The following is a 19,438-nucleotide window of genomic DNA, read 5'->3' on the forward strand; positions in this document are numbered from 1 at the left end:
TAATAATCTTTTCCCTCAGAAATATCTTTTACAATTCAACACATTATAAAAATTTTAGTTTGCTGAACATCTCTAAATTGCAAAAAAGAAAGGAGTAAACACTGAAAGAAATAAAATGAAAATAAAATCATTTTGGTTATGAGAAATGTCATAATTATCAAAAAGATAGGAAAATATCACTGAGTTGCACAATGATTTAACAGCAATATTTGCCATAGTAATGGTTCAGGAAATAAAAATCTAATTAGAGAGCAGGACAAATTAGGTAGCAGTGTTCAAGGAGGGAGAGGTACTACTATGGGGTAGCCACCCTGACACCTTTTTCAGTGCCAAATGGACAGCTTAGACATCGTGGAGCAGGGTTCACCAGAGTGTTCAGTTTTGGTTATGGGTGTCACACACTGATACTGTTGACTGCCACCTGCTTAAAAGAAGACAGATTTCATTCATTCATTCATTCATTCATTCATTCATTCATTCATTCATATTAAGAGAAGCCACCATATGCAGTTTCCATCTGCAAATGCAAAACCGGCTATTTTCAGCTCTGAGCTTGCCCCTTTCTGGATTTGTTCTGTCTCCTCTGCTCACACAAATGGCAATTTTTTTCCCTTGGAAAAATAAAGGTAAGATGTAAATATGAGCCAAATTTCACTTGATAGAACTTGGCCTAATTGCAGCTTTCATCAGAAAAATGTTTGATCGTAAGGGAAGTTGTAAAAATGCTTGATGGAAGGTAGATGATCCTTCCTTGGGGTCTTACCTGCATTTCATTTTCATCAGTTGAAAATTTCTGTTCAAATGGAGAAGAAAGTACAATTATGAGTTTTTCTCACCTGTAAGTTGTTCCCTGCATTTTGCACCCAAACTTTTTAAGTCTAGAAAGTGAGATTTTTCTTTTTAAAGTTGCATCTGAAAAACATTATTTAAAGAGAAGTTACAGCCTGAATTGAATTGATATGAGTCTTGTATGGTCACTTGGGTCTACATAAAAAAATGGCCAGAGGGTATGATATTTAGCAAATAGACTAACTATAGATAAATGTCTGACTTGCAAAGTGTACACCTAACTGGTGATACCCATAATTATATAAACACCATGCAAGAAAAGTGTTAAACAAGTTTTTGTCCTTTATGGAAATTTTAAAAATCATCATTGATGTCACAGTTTTCATACCAATCTTGCAGAAAGTTGGTCTGCTTTATAAAGACACAGCAACTTGCTCTTACCTTTCACATAAGTGATCACTGAATTTTAGTGTTCTTTTACAAAAATACCATTGCTCTACCTGAGAATCTGAATTTTGCATCATTATACACATAAAAATACCATTGAACTATTTTCTGGTTTTGTAATATGTCATTCTGCTCTGTGTTTAGGAGAAAGCAATTCATGGTATTGCCATGCCCAGAAGTTACCTTGAACTGACGCTGAATCCTAAAGATAATGAATTAGATTACATAAATGCAACCAATTTCAATTGTGACATAATTCTGAACCCTGATTTATCAACGTTTCGAATACTACCCTGGACTGAGCAGACTGCAAGAGTGATATGTGATTCCTTCACCGTGCTGGGCACCCCACTAATGACCTCCCCAAGGCACATTGCCAAGAAACAGCTGAGCCAGCTTCAGGACAATGGCTTTTCTTTGCACTCTGCATTCACTTATGAATTTTGTATTTATGGCATTACTGAGGTTGTAAATTCAAAGACAATATCCTTTCCTGCAGCCACGATACTAAATAACCATGACCAGACTTTCATTCAGGAGCTCATTGAAGGAATGTATTATGCTGGTGCCAACATTGAAAGCTTTTCTTCTTCCAGTGGGCCTGGGCAAATGGAGATCACTTTTCATCCAGCGTTTGGCCTAGATGCAGCTGACAGTGCCTTCACATTTAGAACAGGCCTTAAAGAGGTGGCTAAGAAGTATAACTACGTGGCTAGCTTTTTCTCAGAATCAGGATTCTACAATTCAGGAGCTCTATCACACAGCCTCTGGGATCTGAATGGCCAGAAGAATTTGTTTTCTGCCGGTTATGGGGTTGAGGAGCTCTCAGAGCTTGGAAAAAACTGGTTGTCAGGTCTCTTGGCACACACGGCAGCTATCAGCTGCTTGATGGCTCCTACCACCAGCTGCCGCAAGTCTTATTCCAAATACAGTAAAGAATCAAAAGAGACTGTAAATGCAAAATGGGCATATAATGACAACAGCTGTGCCTTCAATGTCAAATGTCACGGTGGAAAAGGCACTTACATAGAGAATAAATTAAGTTCTGCTGCAGCAAACCCATACCTGGTCCTTGCTGCTACTATTGCTGCAGGTCTAGATGGAGTAAAGAGAGGACTCAGGTATGATGATATGCTTGAAGAGGAAAATCACACTGGTGATCTGAAGCATTCGTCTATCCCGCTGAAACTAGAAGATGCTCTGGTTGCACTTGAGAAGGATTCGTGCATTAAGGAAGCATTAGGCGAAACTTTTATCCGATACTTTGTTGCCATGAAACATTATGAGTTAGAAACCGAAGAACTGGATAGTGAAAGGAATAAATGCCTGGGATATTTTATTTAGAAGGAGCACTCTTCTGTAGTGATGCTGTGTAAATGCATAGTGAATGGCTCAGATTCTTGAAATTAGTTTTGAATATATTTGAAAATGTTTTAATGCTTTGGGATTTTCCCCCCTCCTTTGTATAATACATAGTAATTACACTTAATTGTCCATATATATTCAGGGCAGCACAAAGCTGATATATTAATGAAATAACATTAACAAGCACTTAAAAAAGAGGTGGAGTTTTTCTGGGCAGGCCTGCTGGTGAAAAGAAGAAAAGAGAAGGTAAAATGGAGAAGAGCAACTGCACAACTGTAACAGGACTGTATAACATGCAGGAAAATGAGTGATGGGGACAGTGATGAGGGGTGGGGTTTAGAACTAGGGAAGGCAGGGAATTTTGTGTTCAGCATGGTTATGGGATTTGTTCCAGCCTATTCAGTAACTGATGGGTTGCTAAAGCAAAAGAATATGACTTTGATTTAAAACATAAGCTAGAACAATAAACTCTGTAGAGGGAGGGGCAAAAAACTGAGGCTGTAGAACCTGAGAGGCAGGAATCTTAATGGGCATAAATAAAAAAGACAGAATGGATTATATAATAATCTATACATCATGAATTCTGCTGCTGAATGGAGTTTTCTAGAATTATAGTTAATAAAGATACTAAAAGAAATCAAATGGTGACTTGAAGAGGTAATAATTCACAGAAAAACAGCAGTGTCAGGCCATTGTGCAATAAAAAATTAGCTGGTTTTATATCTGTTTTGATAGTTAATGGGTTAATTCAGATTTAAATGGCAAATGAAGAAAAAAAAAGGTAAAAAACACAGAGAATTTAGAGCTTAAATTGTACTTTATTGGGAAACTTGATTTTATCAAGTGTGCAGAAAATGACTGAGGAGAGGAGCAGAAAGCGTAAGCTGAAACCAGGAAGAAAGAGTTAAGATGCAAATTCAGAGACTGAAAATTCATGGTTAAAATAGAAGGACAAAAGACCCAATATTAAAATTAAAAATGGCAGCTGGTGTAAAGAAAAATAATTTTTAGGAATAGCAGAAGGTGGGGTTTAGATTTGCTCTTTGTCTTGTTGCTGCTATCATCCTTTATTATTAAAGATAACGTTTGTTTCTTACACCACTTCTGCATTAACAATGATTTCTGGTGTTCTTTATCTTGTCACAATAGTTTGATCTATGTGTAGGAATTTGTGAATGAAAGTTTGGTCATTAGTGGAGTAAAAACAAGATTCAATCAATGCCTCTGTCAACTTGCAGGATTAGGAGGGTGTGAACAGGAATGTGCTACTTGCCTACTGATGGATCTTCCATTCTTCCCCTACAAAGTATTGTACTTGAAATGTAGCACCTGGTATGCTAAAGCTTTTTGTGTGATTCCAAAGAACTCATTTTATACTCAGGTAGCAAGAAGAAATAAATAATCTAAAGAAACATGATGAATTCCCCTGTCTCAATCTGTGATTGGTGGGTGGATTTGATTCTCTCTCTTACTCTCATGATGCATATTTGAATGCCCAATTTTCGGGCATATAGGGGACTATTTTTCTTTGCTAGAGGCTAATTTGCATTGGGCATATATTTACATAGCCTTGCATTTAAGCAGAACTTCCCATTCTGAAAAAAATCTTCTCTTTTGCTGCCCAAGCTCTTCTTCAGGAGCTCAGGAAATCTGTCTTCTCTCTTCTCTTTCTGGTTACTTACCATTTTCACAAGCTCTTGGCAAAAGACACATATAAAAATTATTCCCTTGTTAGAGAGCTTACTTACCATACTTAATATTTAGTCCTAGCAATCACACAGGTTAATATCTATTTGTTGGTGTGGGTTTACAAGACGTTTTTTCATTTGTCTTGGATTTATAATTATCTGCCATCATCTACATTCACTTAAAAATATATATATAATGGACTTCTATAACTGAATTTAATGAACATGAAGTTAATTATATATAGTACATATATTATCCATATATTTTCTTATCACAACATTGACAAAATACCATCATAACCAAACCTGTTGCTGTGTGTGACCAACTACCTGACTAGATTGACAGAAAGCCATTATTTATAAACCAAAAAACCTCAGGTGCCTAGAACTTGTGTTCTACAAGTTATAAGCAGTTATAACGAGATAAGGTAAACCAGTAAAATAAACCTACAGGTATTTTCTAAGTAGTCCTCAATGACTCATACATTGACTATATGATTAAATGGAAACATTTCATGTTTCTGGCAAATGAATGTTTTTTTTTTTTTTTTAAACTAGAAAGTTCACAGATGGAGCCTGAAGCTAGTGGATCTCAAATTTTGGTCAATATTGTTCAACACCTTTTTCTAAATATATTCTATAAAATAAAAATAAAGTAGCTCCAACTCTGAGGGAAAGCATAAAAATATTTATTTCAACATAAGCAGTTATGAATTTGAAATTTGCATGTATCCCCAACTAAGTTTTCATGCATATTCCTTAGAAAGACAACAAGAAAAAGATAATTACTTCATTCTGCTCAGCTGAAATTAATTAACTGTTATATCATTAACATTTCATCTTGAAGTGTTGCCTGAAAATCTTCTTCACTTTTCTACAGGTCTGAGGTAAATGTCTAAAGCATTGTTAGATAATATAAATATGTGCAGGCTTATAAAATAAAATAAAAAAAAGGCATCTGTAATTTTTTATATGCTCTTGATGATTTTCCAAGGTCATAAAATCATAGAACTGTAGAATGGTTTGAGTTAAAATGGATTTTAATAGTCATCTAGTTCCAAACCCCTTGCTGTGGACAGGGACACTTTCCACTAGAACAGGTTTTCTTAGCGCCCCACTCAACCTGGACTTGAGCACTTCCAGGGTGGGGCCTCCAGGAAGAAACATGTACTTGAATAAGAGTAAATTCAGGATACTACACTGAGACAAGGATGTGAAGAACCTCAGTTTGTGCTTGTTCAGAGAGGAGTCTGGGTTCTGCTCATTTCACCAGCTCAACAATTGCATAGAAGAGGCAGATCAGGAAACATTAACAGAGGTATAGCTTGCAAGAACAAAAACCTGATCATTTTGCTCAATTAAATTCTTCTCAGGATTTGATAATAAGGTGACAAACTTCAAACACATGCAGATTTATTGAAGAAAATCCAGGGACCAAAGTGAACACATCTAGGTAGGACCTATTTACTAGGAATAACTGAATTGTTGTGTGTAGCTCAGAAACTGGAGACAGAGTGTAGGTTTTACTAATGGTTTTCAGGCATGTAGAAGATGTAACTAAAAGGAGAATGTTATCTTTTCTTCCTATCTGTTGCAGTTAAAACATAGGGATTTTCATCAAGGGAGATTTAGATTAGACTATCTGGAATACGTCAGAGCATTAAAGAGAATGAAACTGGAACCAGGTAGATGTCCATTGAAAGTGGCAGTGTTTGGATAAGGGACCCCACAGTGTAATTTATGACTCACTAAGGTTAGTATACCCTGATGTATGGCACCTTCATAATGTTTGCAGGTATAAGAGGATGGCTCATTTTCATTGTTTGCTGAGTCCCATGTTGCTGTGTGATCATTGAACAGACCACTAGACTATCTATTTTAGGAGATAAAGAATTATTTTTAATCCTTATTTTAAATAATGATATATGTTAATAATATTTTAAATAATATTTTTATTTTTTATCATTAATTTTTTCACATTATTTTTAATGGGAGAAATCTATCCATGATGAGTCTATGCAGAAGAAAGCATACCAGAAGATACAGAGTAGCAAAGCAGTCAGAAAAACTGGTGTACAGCTACAGTTAGACTTACAATAAACACTGGGGACACAGTGAAAATGTAGTGAAACAGCATAATATCATTGCTCAGGTAAATTTTATCCTGAATGTATGCAATGAGAAATGAAGGTACCTCATATCCCTGGTACACATCATGACTTGATCTCTTTTGTGATGTACGATCCGAAAAATAATACAAAAGCTACACACCCCTTCATACAGTAGCTTATTTTCAATTTGGAAATGCCACACTTCTTACCAGGCTTCAGGTTTCATGAGATATGAAAAAAGAATTGAATTTGTTAGCTAACGTGTCTCCAGCATGTCAAGGTGATGATGTCATGTACCTAAGTGAATATTCAAATTTTATTCTTTCAGGCTCCAGCCAGAGGGCAGCAGTGCACTGTGCAGTGTTCCTCTGGGATCTTAAGCTGTCACACCGTGCTGAAAAACACTCATTAAAATACACTCATGTGTTTTATATATATACTTAAAATATTTTTTTAAAAGACAGTGTGGCAGCTAAAAGCTAATGCATATCTTTTTCATTGGTTTAGCTAAGCTGTTGTATTTGCATGGCCTTTTCAGTAAAGGACCATACATCCAAAATACTGTTTTCATTCTTGATAACAGCATTTAAATCTTAGTCTAGTAAAAGGCTTGTATCTATATTCATGTGTGTATGCTATCTTTAGGTGTATCATTTTTAATAACATTGCAACAAAAGTACAAATCATTTAATGGCAGTATTCCACTTCTGTAATTTAATATAGGCCATTAGTGGAATTTATTTCACGTTTCCATCTTACTTAAATACTTTGAGAGGTCTGCTTGCTTATAGGGACATTTTACGTATAGTGTTGTGGCATTTTTTCCAATCTGCTGGAAGAAAATCATAAATGCATAGTGAATTAATACACCCTAGATATACCTATTCCAATCACCTTTCTATTTCTGAGCAAAGACATAAATTTACCCAGAATCTGAATGATTGAAATTTAGATACACATTCTAGATATCTTTCAGCTTGTGCGATAGCCATTTTTTCAGTGATTCTGACAACATGTATCTATATGGCTTTGCTCTGCAAGTCTGCTACCACAACTGACATTTTTCAATATTGAATTTCTTCACAAAGTTGCAGTATTTAAGTCTTAGCAATCCTTTCCCTCCAACACTTCATTTATAACACCTTCATGATTTTTTGGTTTAGTGTGTTTAGTTCTTTTTAACTAAAGAGCACAATTATGTTCAAGATTCTTCAAATGCTCGAAATAAAATTGATCCCGCAAGGTTGTTGCAGAGCATTAATTTAGCTGCTCTGAAACTCTGCTGTTTTAACACATTTGAATAGACCATCTGTGGAAAACACACCAATGCATTCCCAGGGTATGGCAGTAAAGGAAGTAAAGAGGAGAGGAACTATTTGCAAGCAACTCCACTAAACGTGTGTAAGTCTTGAGCAACAGGAGAAAGATGTGAAGAGGACTGAGCAGATGAGAGTGCTTTGTGAAAGCTCTAATTCATCACCTCAGAAAAAAAGACCGTCTCCTGGATGAAGAATGACTGGTTGAAGATGAGAAATCACTTGGATGAGTTTGCAAATACAGAGCAATTTTTTTTATTGAAGGTATACAATAACAATTGTTCAATTTAATCTGTAATTTCAGAGTGCTTTTTGATTTCTTTGCTGACACTAAGCTCTCATCATAACAACATCCACAAATAGTGCCTTCTACCATCTCACACTGACTATGATGTTCCATCCTGGTAATGTTATGTCATTGGTTTTTTGCTCTTTTTGTTGTTTCATTTTGGGTTTCTTGTTTTGCTGTCACCATTTACAGAATTGCAGCTAATACTGACACTGTTTTGTGCCTCTTCCATACACAGTCCATATGGACTTTCTGTAGAATACTAAATTGAATTCAAAGCTATTGGGCTCAAACTAACCCCAGACAATTTTAGGCACTTTATTGGCACATCTCAGTTGGGAGCTTAGCTCACATGCACCTCTGGCTGCTTATTGAAACAGGTAGAAATTGCCACAGGGCAGAAAACAATGACATTATTTTCTATAATGTGTTGTTTAATTCTCAAAATTAGGGCTGAGGACAACGTTACTGAAATCTGCTTTCTTAGATATTGTACAACAGTGTACTGGGTCTGGTTGGGATGGGGTAGATTTCCATCAAAGGAGCCCACAACAAAGGTGCTGTGGTTTGGATTTGTGAGTAAAATAGTGTTGATAGCACATCAGTGTTTTAGCTACTGCTGAGCAGGGTTTACACAGCAGCAAGGTTTTCTCTGTTTCTCATCCTGCATCGCCAGCAAATAGGCTGGGGTTGCCAAGAAATTGGGAGGGGACAGAGCTGCAACAGCTGAACCAAACTGACAAGGGCGATATCATTAATATAGAATGTAACGTGCATAAGCAATAAATCCGGGAGAAGTTATTTCAAAGCAGCTGTGGCTTGGAGACTAGCTGTACACTGATCTGTTTGTAGGAGGTGGTGAGTGATTGTCTTTATGTCACTTGGGGTTTTTTTCTCCTTGTGCCTTCACACGTTAAATTGTCATTACTCACAAGTTCTTGTGTTTGCTCTTCCATTTCTCTCCACCATCCTGATGGGAGGGTGTGCGAGTGAGCAGCTGTGGGGATGCTTAGTTGCTGACTGCAGCCAACCTGCCACAAACTGTTGCTTGAAAATTTGTGCCCTTGGCCTAAGACAAACCTAGGTGAAAACACTCTATAAGCTAAAAATTTTGGAGTTTTTGGAAACAGGAGTAATTGATGTGTAGTGTTGGTGATACAAGGACTTTTGTGGAAAAGGTGAACAAGTCATGTTTTGTGACGCCTTATTAGTGTCTGGACTAGAAGTAAAGGTTTTTTAATCCAGGTTCTGTGTTCTGAAAGCTTTTTTTGATATTTACATATTTAATTGACTGCAGATACTTTGCCACATGGTATCATCTGTGGGTTGCTAAAGTTCAGCCTATCTCCAGCAGGACTCAGTGAGGATATCATTAGACGGTCACAGCAGAGCTGCACAGTGAAATCATCTGTGCAACCTGTAAATCAGAGCATTTCACACTGGAGCTACAGTCACAGTGCATGATACTGAAGTGAGCAAGAAAAACCTCCCAATGAAGCTACACCATAAGGTTCTGTATATTGTACAGCAAATCAATATAAATTTACAACAGAATTACATGCTAAGCATCTCTGTAATATGTGCTAAATCATGGAGATTCACTATAAGGTTCACCTTTAAGCTCCCATGTAATATACAATAAATCACTAAGTTACAGCAAGGCCCAGCAAGCACCTTGCTTTATTTGGGCTATTATTATTACTGCTGTAGTGATAAGAGGGTATCTGTCATTGACAGGTTGAGTTAAGGAAAATGGTAAATCAGTTTGACTTTGAGGATGCACATGGAACGTGGCCACCTACTACTGCATCAAATTTGTGCTTCCTTTGGGATGCTCACAATTCTGCTTAGAAATGTGGTAGCTTTGCAACACACAGGGACATACTAGGAAAAGAATTTTAAACATCAAAGGGCAGTGAGGTGGCCTCTTTAGCACAGGCCTATTCTGCACATTGCTCCACCACTGCTGACCTGCTGACCTTGCTCGACAGTGAGGATGAACTAATCCCAGAGTTCTGTAGGTTGCCTTAACAGCATATGAATTTATTAAATAAATAGTTGAAAATAACTTTCAGTTCTCCTTTGGGGATACTTCACTAGATACTGGGAAAACCACATTCACAGGAATCTCTGCAAAACATCACTTTAAAACTTACTTTCATTTTGTTTTGATGAATACCTTCAGATCATTCACTTTTTTTGTGACTAATATTTTCTAATATTTTCCCTGAAAGCTTAGGGCAGTGCTTTTAAGGATATATGCATACAGAATTGTTTACAGTCTAATTTTGATGTGCTGAAAATTCACATTTTCATGCAGAACATGAAACATTCATGCAGATGTACAGGCATCAATAAAACCAGAAGAATGAGAAAAAAAGCTGATGCTGATTGTGGAAAAGCAAAAGAAAACAGAGATCGTATGTCTGCTTCAGGCAAAAGGCTTCATCCTTCATCCAATATATACTTGGCACATGACCCATCAACAAAGAAGTGGTTGTGAAGGATGCCTCTAGAGGCAGTTCCCAAGTGAAAGTTATTTTGGAGATAGCTAACAAAGCTGCTTTGTAAACTACTAACATATCACGGTTTGTCTGTTGATGTGATGGAGCTTTCCCACTCAGAGCAGGTTTTTGACCTCGAAGAGTACACATGACCAGCAGTGTCAAATAATGTCATTGCACTGAGACATCAAATATTAGTTAAAGAAGCCACATAGACACCAGTGGTTACTCAGTTAGTTGTTGACTTCTCTGGAGTTGCTGTACATTTAAGCGATGAGTTAATCTGACATTTTAAAGAGGATCTGGTTCCAAGCTCTGGAACAGTCACTGCATGCTACAGGACTGATGTGTGATTTCTCCTAACTCATCAAAGAGCCAAAAAGGACTGGTACTACAATAGCATTCAGCAGATAGCAGCTTTTCATCTGCTCAGCTGCTGCTTCAGCTCAGTACTGCTGGATCTGAGAGGATCCTTGCTCTGTCCCATGAGTGTTACAATTGAAGTGCTGATGTCATCCCCTTGCCCCTGTGCTTGACTCCAGATATCAAAATGTAACCTATCATTTGGATCAGGGCTCAGACAAAGTCACTTTTAGTGTCCACTGATCTATACATTGTTCATTGCTTTCTTTTGAAGGAATAAAAGGGATTAATATATTTCTAAAATCTAGAAACTGTACAGGCCATTTCTCAGAGCCCCTGGGTATCCTTTGTCATGGCAAGAATTTTGGGTGCCAGAAACATCTCTGTGCTGTCATTTTGCTTGTACCATTAAAACCAAATGCTCAGTTCTGATTTCAGAAGGAGCTGTGTGGAATGAATGACAAGGGAAATGCCAATGTCATCTGGTATAATTTTCATTAATTCTTGAGATGCCACAGAGTATCAGTGGGTCACTTTTGTGGGTCTGGGTTACTTACTCAGAGGAAAAGACGTGGTTGAAAAGTCTGCACTACCCACCTTACTGCTTTGATGAACAGAAATGGATGTTACTGCCACCTGTTGTCCTGATAGCCCGGGGCAGATATTTCCATGGATCCTGTCAGAACCAACCATGCAGCTTATACTGCTTGTGTGAGATGCACTCTCCATTTATGTACTGCATTATGCAGTTTTTGCTTTCAAAACAAAATCTGTTTTGTCTTGTTGAAACCAGTTGATCAATCACACAGTGTCTTCCTTGCATTTCACCTGTTATTTGTCTTGGAAAAAGACAGGAAACAATCATTGTTCTCTGATAGCAGAGGATGAGCCCCTCTGGGTGCGCTGTGTGAGCTGGAAACCTGTTGCTTCATAAAATCATGACCTTATGGAAATTACAGCAAAAGAGGTATTAAAATATTGGCTCTGCCAAAGATGACCTCAAAGGCAAATTCTTCTAACATTTTCTGTCCTTCCACACATGCTCAGTGTGGCACTTCCTACTGGTCAAAGACACAAAATTTGTTTGTGTGAGCACCAGCATCTGTGTGTTATGTCACAAAAGCTCTTCTGTATACACAGAAACGCAGAGAAGTAATGGTACATGGAGGGGAATCCAAATAATACCTTGCTCTGGGTCCTCCAAGGACTATCCAGGATTCATCAGCTCATCACGAGCCAATCTTCACCACCCCAGAGGAGCAGAGAGCCCCATGGCACGTGGGAACACAAGTGAAGGGCTCAGAGGAAGGGACTTTCTGCCTGGGCCCATCTCAGGACTGTTCCAGGAGTCTGCATGAGGTGTACATGTGTGTTCTCTGTCTGTGTGTCTACTGGGTGTGTCTGCTCAGCCTCTCTTGGGCCACTGCATCCAGCACAGTACAGTTTCCCCACACATCATACACATAATTTGTTTTAAAAGTGGGGTTAGGCAGATTTTTCCCACAAAGCCATAGACAGGATAAATGCCCATAAACCAAGAGCAAAATAAATGGAAGGAAAGTCCATATAGCTTGTTTCTGTCACATCACATCTTTTTTAAAGGGTAAGAAATATGTAGATAATCAAATTTAAATTTGACTAGGAAACTCCAAACAGCACATATCCAAGTAGACAGTCAAATATTGGCACCACCTTAATTTTGGCTCATCCAGTAGGTGACTATCCCAGCAGTTCTGTGCAAACTGCCACCATGTCAATCCAGCAAATTTCAGAATATAGCACATGCTTCCTGAAGCAACAAAACATTTCCCAAAAGATCCAATGAAATTTGTTTTTTAGGTGAGAGATCTAATGGAAATACAGTTGGGTAATTCGCTGGTTTTACTGATCAGATTTCAGTGTCTGAGGGAGCAGACTCACATATTTGATGGAATTCACACTTGCATCCAGCTTAGTTTTCTGGTGGCTTCAAGTATCCTTCCAAGAGTCATGAACATGGAAGAGGCTTTTATTTTAAAGATTCTTGAGTAATAGCAAAAAAAAAATTAGGCTTAGGTTTAACTCTGCAGTGTTGAACCTTAAAAGTGCAAAACTTAAAGTACTGCTGACACCTTTTATTTAGTAAGACCAAATAATTCAAGTGAGACTGTTTGGAACAGAATCATAAAAATATTTTTCCTACAACTGTGTTACAAGTGGAGGTAGGAACATGAAGAAATGGGTGATTAAGCAGCATAGTACTAAGTCTAAAAAAATAATAAAATGTAATCTCCACCTACTAAAATAGGAAAGAACTTCAAGAATATTTTTATTCTCATTAATTTCCTTCTGTTTTGCTGGACTCTGGTCTTGAAAAGAAGAAAAATTAAAGGTATTTTCTTAGTCTACTGTGTCTTAAACATGCTTTTTTCTCCCATGCAAGAATAGAACTTTTTAGTATTTATATATTCTCTAATAGCAATCAAAATCAGTGCTATTAATTAGCACAATTATAACTAATTATTCTGTTACAGATTATGTAAAATAAAAGGTTTTTAAATATCCTGTTTTCATCACTCTTGTGTGTCATTTCTGCTGTTAAGAGCTGTTCTGCCAACTGAGTGCCTAATAACTGACATTTTTATCTTTGTTCAGGATTTTTCCTGTTACTGCATAGCCATTCCTCTTACAGCATGCAGACAGAGATATCTTTCAGTTCTGACTGACACAAATGTTTTGTTTTAAGAAAACCACATTTCTTTAACCTGTCATAGTGTGTCACACACCACCTATGTGTATTTAATTCTAAAACCAGTTTGAATTGACACTGTGATTAAGAAAAAAAAGTAATATTCTTACAGAAAACAAATCTCACTTCCAGTGAGATACATGGAACCTTGCTTATATTAATGCAAAGACCCCAAATAATCACAACATTCTGGTCCTTGATATCTTTTAACCTGATTGAACTGTTGTCTGTTGCCTTGTAAGATTTTACATTTTTAAAGATAGAAGTGGAAAAATCCCACTCACTCTGCCTCTTCAAAGTCAACACATCATTTTGATGAGTAAATAATAGCAATGAAATGAATTATTAGCTTTAAGATTTATTCCAGCTCATCTGACATTTTAAACAATTCCTGACATAGTAGGCTACAGTCTCAGCTCTTTGCATATCAGACCTGATACTGTGATAATGCAAGGGCAATATTTCTTCAGATCCTTTTCTTTCAAAATCCTCTCTTGAATGCCTTAATTTTGGATAATACTACCCCAAGGACTGGGAAGTCTCCTTAGTATGTGGAGTCTTGTCCCTTGTTTTACTTACCCTCATTTTATATCAGTTTAAATCCACCAATATGAGTACAGCTTCTCTGTACTTACACCATGGCGATGACAGTTTAACTCAACAGTTCATCCCTTAATTTGATCCTCATGTGTGGTCTACTTAGTTGTTTTCTTCTCCACAACAACCTGAAGATATACAATCAGAGCAGTCTACTGCAAATGATGGCTCTCAGGAAGAACAGACTCTGGCATATGCACTCATCTTTTATGCTCTTGTACCCTTGAGGGGAAGCCCGAGGTCTTCAAAACCAGCACTGAACAAATACCATCTGTAGTCTAAGAAAATGTTACTGACATAGCGATGTTATCAGAGGTGTGATTTTTGTGCTTGCTAAGCAGAGTAGATGACATTTTTCCCATTAAGAGGTAATACGAATACAAGCCATGACTCATTTTTATGTTTGTGTTTACAGGAATTAACAGGACAAGAGCCTTTGGTCCCCAGTCATCCAGAATGGGAAAAGAGTATAACATGCTTTGGATCCTTACTGGCAGTGGGTGCTCAGGCTTCCACCCCTTCCCACAAACTGAGGTGAAGCAGGATGACATCTAATCCAAATTGACCCATCTTCAGTTCTAAACCATTACCATTACAATTATGCATCATTGTAATGGTATAGGTTTAGAACTGAAGATGGGTCAATTTGGATTAGACATAAGGAAGAAGTTTTTGTAGAATAAGGGTAGTGCAACTTTGGAACAGGTTGACACAAGGAACTGTAGGTATCCCATCCCTAGAAAAATTCAGTCATGTTGGACAGGGCTCTGAGTAAGCCGATCTAGTCGAAGATGTCACTGTTCATTGAGGGGGATTGGACTAGATGACTTTTAAAGGTCCTTTACCACCCAAACCAGTCTGTGATCAGCATTCATCCCAGTAAAGGACAACACAGGGTGTGGCCTAGGTCCCAGTGGCCCAAAGATCCCTTGCAATTAGCAATTTAGACATATCCTGAAGATCACATCTGTGCCTGAGGCACACTGACAGCTGTTCCTTCACTACCATAACCATCTGTCTTAGAGAGAGGGTGGAATCAGGTTTGCTAGTTTTTCCATATATATTGCAACTCAGAAGTGTGCCAATACAACATATCAACTTCCACAAGTATACTGAGCCTTAAAAATAGAGTTTCTTTCCTTTTTTCCCCTTTCTCACTGCTGAGTTGTTCTCTGTTCAATTTAAGGGATTCAGTCTCTACCATGTGCTCATCCCCTTCATTTAGCATATTTTACACAGGGACCGCTTGCCTTGTCTCCCTTTGGCAGACTGGTCTTGCTGATTTGTTGTTACTGCCCTCTTGGGATGGCCCAGCTCCAAACATGAATTCTATCTTCCCCAGCTGTGCTCTGACTAGGTGAAAGAGGAAGGGCTTATATCTTCAGCTATGCCCTAGATATATTGCCACTGTCTAAATTCTACATATTGCCTCACTGGCTGCAGCACTCCTGAGTGTGTAAGTGATTTCCCCTGTTTGCCTGGGCACTTTGTACTGCTCTGCATGACTCATTACTTGTGTTGTGGGACTGCCTGCAGCAGTAGTCTACAAATCAGGAATTACAACTGGAAGCAGAGCGATAGTGAGAGATATAAGGGAGTGTTGTAAGAAATGCAATTATTTTTTACTGTATTTGCAGTTGTGTGTCTGGAGGCAAGCAAGAAGAGAAGTTGCAGTAACAAACAATTTGGGAATGAAGCCCATGGTCTCTAGTAATGACTGAAGCCTAATAGGCAAGGTGCAATAGAGATAGCACTTGGAGGCAGGAATATATGGGTTACAATCTATGTAGCTATTTATACAATTTAAAAAGGTGGGGGTGAAATGATAGCCCTTCAGCAATATAATGAATAGTCATATAAAGGTCCAAGAAATAAATGTTGAAATGCTTCATCCGAAGACCAGAAGCATTTTACCCTGGGAGCTTTCTAGCGTGTATTTTCAAAATGTGCAAATAAAATGAGGCTCTATGGACACATCGTAGCTTGATCCTCTGTTTGGGAGGCTGATACATTGCACATTGTTACATATGTGATACATGTTTCAGTATAGCAGATAAATGCCTCATCAGTATCGATGCATTGTGCATGCTGTGTCCACAAAAGGACTCAGGATTTGTAGAGGCTTTTGCACTTCTTTTTCTTCCTAATCAGGAAGAAAAAATCTGAGGGGGTCATTCCTCATTTTCAAAGGGTTCTCATGGTGTAGTTACAATTCAATTAAGTGGCAGTCTATGTAGAAGAAATTATTGTTATATACTTATATTTAGACATTTCAGTTTTTCTGTAAGACCTCACCAAGAAACAAAAAAGTTTTAGGAATTTTGAAAATTTTCATCCAAGTACACTAAGGTGTCCAGTTGTACAATCCTTCCTCATGTTGTAGAATTTTGACTGTGAAACCATTGAATTGCAAAATGATAATATGCCTATTTTCATTCCAGATTTTAATTTAGGTAATTGCTTATGTAATATCAACTGTGTAAATGGGTATATACTTTTTGATTTAGGAAACAAGCTAAATCAACAAGATCTGAATATGTGTACAATATTAACAGGACAAATAAATATTAGTATTTATTAAAAATATCACATTATCTTAAAATTGATATCATTTCAGTGGATCACCATCTTGCACCAAAAAAAACCTAGAAATTTTCCCAGCCCCAGCATAATAATATCTTAATTGTAGTACATTCTTTTCTGAGCATCCCCTCCTCCCAAGACAGCACTGTGCTCTCACCAGACTTCCTTTAGCATTTTCCCCAGCTTCAGGCAAAAACAGTAATTAATGAGAAAACTTGAGTGTTTTACAGCTAAGCACTAAACAAGACTGCCTCTTCTCATCTCATCTCTACCAGTTGCTTGCTCTCTGATCTTCAGCAATTATTCAGACTGATTGCAGGTAAAATTACATGTTATGAAAATTGTGATATGTACATCTACTGTTTAAAAATAGATTAACTCAATTAAAATCTGCACTTCCATGGGACTCTCAAGATCTTTGGTCTAAACAAGGGTCTGCTAAAACTAATTAAGGTGAAATTCACTTTACAGGAATCATTATCTCTACTAGAAGACCTTTCAAAGTGTCTATACTTTGAAAAATGCTAGGAAAAAATATTTTAGAAAGTATTGATTTATGGGCAGGTCCATGATAGAATCTTTTCATGTTATGATGATACTAGCTGCAGGTTGTCAGGAGAGGAGAAGGAGTATCTTTGTTAGAAATACTTCTGTGTTAAAAATAATGACATATATTCTCAATAAATAAAACTTGTCTATTTTTATAAAGCTGTGTCAGTTCATCTAAAAAAAATAACTGCATCAACTAAAAAAGTCACAACACTTAGCAGTACAGTTTTCTATATTTCTTGTTGTAAATCTTAATGTAGACACAATTATGTTGGGGAAAGAAAGATTTTTGCCTGTTCATTTTAGTTGGTTGGAGTGAAGGTATACATGTTACATTGCCTTAAGGTGTGTTTAACTTAGGATTGTCTCTTCTTATAAAATATATTTTCCTAATCTAGCTAAGCCAACGATCTTTCATTTCCTTTCACTTGTCTTTTACTTTCTTGACATTGTCCTGATTTATTTAGATTTGTGTAATTTTTATTGCAGTTATGCTGATGAGACTTGTACAACACTGGTCCTTTGCTGAAATTGCAACATATCAAGATATATCTAGATTGAAAGAGTTTCTGTGCAAAAGTTAAAGGAAGTTAGTTAAAATGTTTCAACAGATCAATGCTCTGGCAGTGAAGAAAGTTTCAACTATAGAGGGATTTACTGATAGAAAGGAAAAGCCAAAAATTGTTCAGAATTAAAGAGTCCTTGGAAGAGAAAGACGCATTTCTCACTCCAGTAAGCAAGTTGGCAACTACATTCAGCACAAGCATAAATTTCCTGTATGCCTTAAAAAACAGCTCATATGGCAGACATCTCATCAGTTCATTTGGGAAACCCTAAATATGCATAAATTTGTACAATATGTGATGATAAGGAAAAAAAATGTAATTGAGCTTTCACACCCTTCAGTCTGGCAAGTACCTTGTTAAGAAATGAGTGGGCATACTTGCTCAGTGACATATAGAGGGGACCTCCCATGGAATCTCATTGAACTCTTCTTGATTTTGTGAGGGGACCTGACAATTAGTTTCAACCCCACCCTCAAATTTAATGAAAAAGATGATTTTACCTGGTAGTTTTAGGGGATTCACTTAGAAGTTTTTCTCCCCCATCTCATGCCAGGCCTTTGAGCATCCCCTGAGTCCACAGCAAGGGCTGTGCTGTATTCCCATCTTGGCAACCCCCATGCAGGTCTTCCTCTTTGCACAAAGTTTTTCAGGAAGGAGAAGGTGGAAGCCTGGGCTGGATTTACAGCTAAGTTTCAAGAGAGAACACTGTTATTAGCTAAAAGATGTGTCATCTTGTATTGTCTTGCATTTTGTCTTAATAGGTATAATATATAAAAATTAAGACAAAAAATCATAATTAATTGCCTTAAGAGAAGTTAAAAAAATATTATTATATTGGTGCTACAGTCTTTATGATTTTTATGCAAGACTGTGTATAGAGGAGATAAGCAGTATCTTTGTAAACAAAGTATTCATAACCATAAACTCATAATGCAAGAAAAAAGAGTGGAAAAAAGAGGAAAATAATACTTTTTGGTGAAGATCTAGTTTGGTCCAAAGCATAAAATTTCGTGTTTAACTCCAGAGAAGAACTTGTGTGACTTTTGCTTTTGTCCAATAATATCAGTTGCTTAATAAAATATTATTTCTCTCTATAACTCCACCTCCAAGTTTTTGTGCAAGAGGAGTAAAACAGAAGTATAAAATAATACAACTTTTAAAATAAAATAATACCACTTTTGCTGTTGCATGAATCAATTTATAAACAGCACAGCTACACTAAAAGTGGAAAGAGAAGGTGTTTGTGTCGCATTCAAATGTAGAGCAAAAGCACCAAGAGCTTTTTTGCATGGCAAGCAGAATCTCCTTTCCATCCACTAGATAGAGCTAGGGGACTTTGAGTGTCGGTGCAAGGCTTGGCATGGCACACCTGGGGCTTCTGCCAGGAGGCCTGGTGCTCCCCTGCACTGCTCTGAAAAAGTAAACAAACACATTTACAAACCTGGTTAGGTTTCTCTGTTTGAAAACTCATTTTATATCATGTGTTGAATGACATCTTGGGGGCAGTGAAATAAAAATGGTGGTTTCCTTCTTTTATCCTTTT

At 37.2% G+C, this 19,438-nt stretch overlaps 1 protein-coding gene across 4 annotated transcripts in view; it reads left to right on the forward strand.

Annotated features, from left to right (window-relative positions):
* LGSN (lengsin, lens protein with glutamine synthetase domain) overlaps nt 1–7,947 on the forward strand; it is a 61,297-nt gene extending 53,350 nt beyond the window's left edge. For 3 of the 4 annotated variants that reach the window (XM_053973578.1, XM_053973579.1, XM_053973580.1), the window contains one exon: nt 1,381–2,612. In XM_053973578.1, the coding sequence (XP_053829553.1) occupies nt 1,381–2,580 (1,200 nt within the window). In that variant the 3' untranslated portion in view covers nt 2,581–2,612. Of the gene's footprint in view, nt 1–1,380; nt 2,613–5,662; nt 5,743–5,886; nt 6,043–7,704 lie in introns of those variants that run through there. The other variant, XR_008436281.1, reaches the window with a different exon arrangement.
* The last annotated feature ends 11,491 nt before the right edge of the window (nt 7,948–19,438 follow it).

The sequence above is a fragment of the Vidua macroura genome, chromosome 3, assembly GCF_024509145.1.
Source record: "Vidua macroura isolate BioBank_ID:100142 chromosome 3, ASM2450914v1, whole genome shotgun sequence".
NCBI lineage: Eukaryota > Metazoa > Chordata > Aves > Passeriformes > Viduidae > Vidua > Vidua macroura.